The 2,500-nt window shown below is 43.7% G+C and overlaps 1 protein-coding gene across 1 annotated transcript in view; it reads right to left on the reverse strand.

The window, feature by feature from the left end:
- Nucleotides 1-2,500, reverse strand: part of fmnl1b (formin-like 1b) — a gene marked incomplete at its 3' end in the record, with an annotated part of 44,402 nt that overhangs the window by 23,878 nt on the left and 18,024 nt on the right. Inside the window, exon 6 of the mRNA XM_080835523.1 lies at nt 1,755-1,880. Coding sequence (XP_080691649.1) covers nt 1,755-1,880 — 126 coding nt within the window. The remainder of the gene's footprint in view (nt 1-1,754; nt 1,881-2,500) is intronic.

A 2,500-nucleotide genomic window follows, 5' to 3' on the forward strand; every position in this document is an offset into this window, starting at 1 on the left:
TCTCTTCAAATGTATTACCTTTCTGCCTCACTGTAACAACAAACACTCAATCAAACGCTCCACCCAAACTCAAGTAACACTAGCCCTCCTGTCCAGACCAAAACAGTGCTCAGAGCCCTTCCAGCTCTTTACAGCCAGACAAAGCCGCCACATGGGCACTTGCCCTCAGACGCTACCTGGGCGAATGGTGAGGTCACCCTGAAACAGAAAAGGCAACAGTGTCTCGGCACACAGACCACATCCTACCAAAGGTCCACCGGATGAAGATGAACCACGTGGATGCTGTCGGTACACTTAAGGACAAAATAAAGGTCCTGGTATTAGCCTAGTATTAGGCAATCACACTTCTGGTGTTTTCCGTTACGGTCAGGTGACTGGTCTTAACCAATCATGACTTACAATTACTTCCGGTTACCGCCGATCATCTGGTTGCCACCCATTATCTACCGACAGATGCACCTTGGGCAGGGTGTTCACACCTTGGGCAGGGTGTCCACACCTTTTCTTGTGTTTCTAGGAGGCTGTAGAGTGAGAGCCATGCCTGTTCGGCTGTTGAGTGACAGCTCTCACATTTAGCCCATAGCCCAGAGCTTTGCAGTGAGCTATGTGACAATGGCCTGGTTGTGTTCCACTGAGGTTAACATTCTGCGCCCTGAGTAACCAAGAAATGCTAGGAATGATTATAAGAGATTGTGTGTGTGTGTGTGTATGTGTGTGTGTGTGTGTGTGTGTGTGTGTGTGTGTGTGTGTGTGTGTGTGTATGTGTGGGTGTGTGTGAGTGAGTGGACATGTATTTATAGACAGATGAGAGATGTCTGTGTTCAATTCACCATGCAATCAGATTAAATATAATAATTCCTGTGCCCTGGGACCTGGGTAGCATGAAGTCTTGTTCCATTGTTCTAAATATATTTCATCAGCGGGTTAGACAAAGAAATACCTTTACAGATAAGGAAGTGACCTGACAAGAGATATTCGAAAAATGTAAAGGAGCTAACCTGTTCATGACTCCCGTTTATAATATCACTTTGATATGAACCTGCACAGGCCATATCGACATCTCTATAGGTTTACCCCAGTGTATTTTTATGAGTTACTTGAATACCAGAGACCATTAGACATTTTGTTTAAAGATATTTGGAAGAAATGGGATAATAATTAAACACAAAAACCACATCAAGCTGGCGTGTTATAGGTGAATGTGGGCAAGAATGCGACAATCTGCAAACCGCAAATAATTTCCGTATCTATGTTAGGGGAACCACTGCCCACTGCACAAAATGTACTTCAAAATGCTACCACACACACACACTTAGATTCCAGAAGGTCCCTTGGCTGAACTGACCAACTGAACTGACCAACTGAACCCACACACACACACACACACACACACACACACACACACACACACAAACACACAGCCTGAACTGAACAACTGAACTTGCACACACAAACAAACACACACACAAACACACACACACACACACACACACACCTACACAAACACACACAGGCTGCACTGACCAATGGAACTGCAGATCTTTATCAGAGGGTACCAGTGAGTTGCACACACACACACACACACACACACACACACACACACACACACACACACACACACACACACACACACACACACACACACACACACACACACACTGCAGATCTTCATCAGAGGGTACCAGTGTGTTGGCCTACAGCAGCCGATGAAGAGGTGCAACTCAGGAGCGATGGTAGTACAGGAAGTGACTCACCGTACAGGAATACCACGCGTGCCACGAGAGGCATTGTGGGAAGGGGAGTTGCTGGCACTTTTTGTTAGGTCCTCCACAGATTTCTCTGTCAGGGCGTCGCCATTATCAAGACTGTCCATGTCAAACCTGAACACACACATGTATAAACACACAGACAAAAACACACACACACACAACACTATATTGTTCTCTCTCTCTCTCTCTCTCTCTCTCTCTCACAAACACACACAAACACACACACAACTCACAAATACTTAATCATACAAACACAAATATAACAAACATGTACGTCATGAGTCTGATTTATTTATTTGTGTTCATATATAATTAGAATCAAGATAAATCAGCACATCTTAAATATTTGCATGGGTCGCTTTTCTTCCTTGTTTTTCTGCTCATGTGTCTTTGTTGTGCTACTTGTAGGATTATAGGATGCACATATACAGTAGCGTACCTATGTCAGTTAACGGACAGTGTCAAACATCGGCAATTCTCTCAAACAATCAAAATGCTAAGTTTAATAATGGATTAACAATCTATAACTTAAGTTTGCTATAATAATGGATTCACATGACAACGCGAACAATTGCCGATAACACACGCCCTTCGATAATTAACACCGTTACGATATGTAATGTATTGTTCTGATTCAGGAGCAGTACGGACTCATGCGATGCACATGTATGTAGCTTATTGTTCTGATTCAGGAGCAGTACGGACTCATGCGATGCACATGTATGTAGCTT

This window comes from Sprattus sprattus, assembly GCF_963457725.1.
Source record: "Sprattus sprattus genome assembly, chromosome: 3".
NCBI classification, from domain to species: Eukaryota; Metazoa; Chordata; class Actinopteri; order Clupeiformes; family Clupeidae; genus Sprattus; species Sprattus sprattus.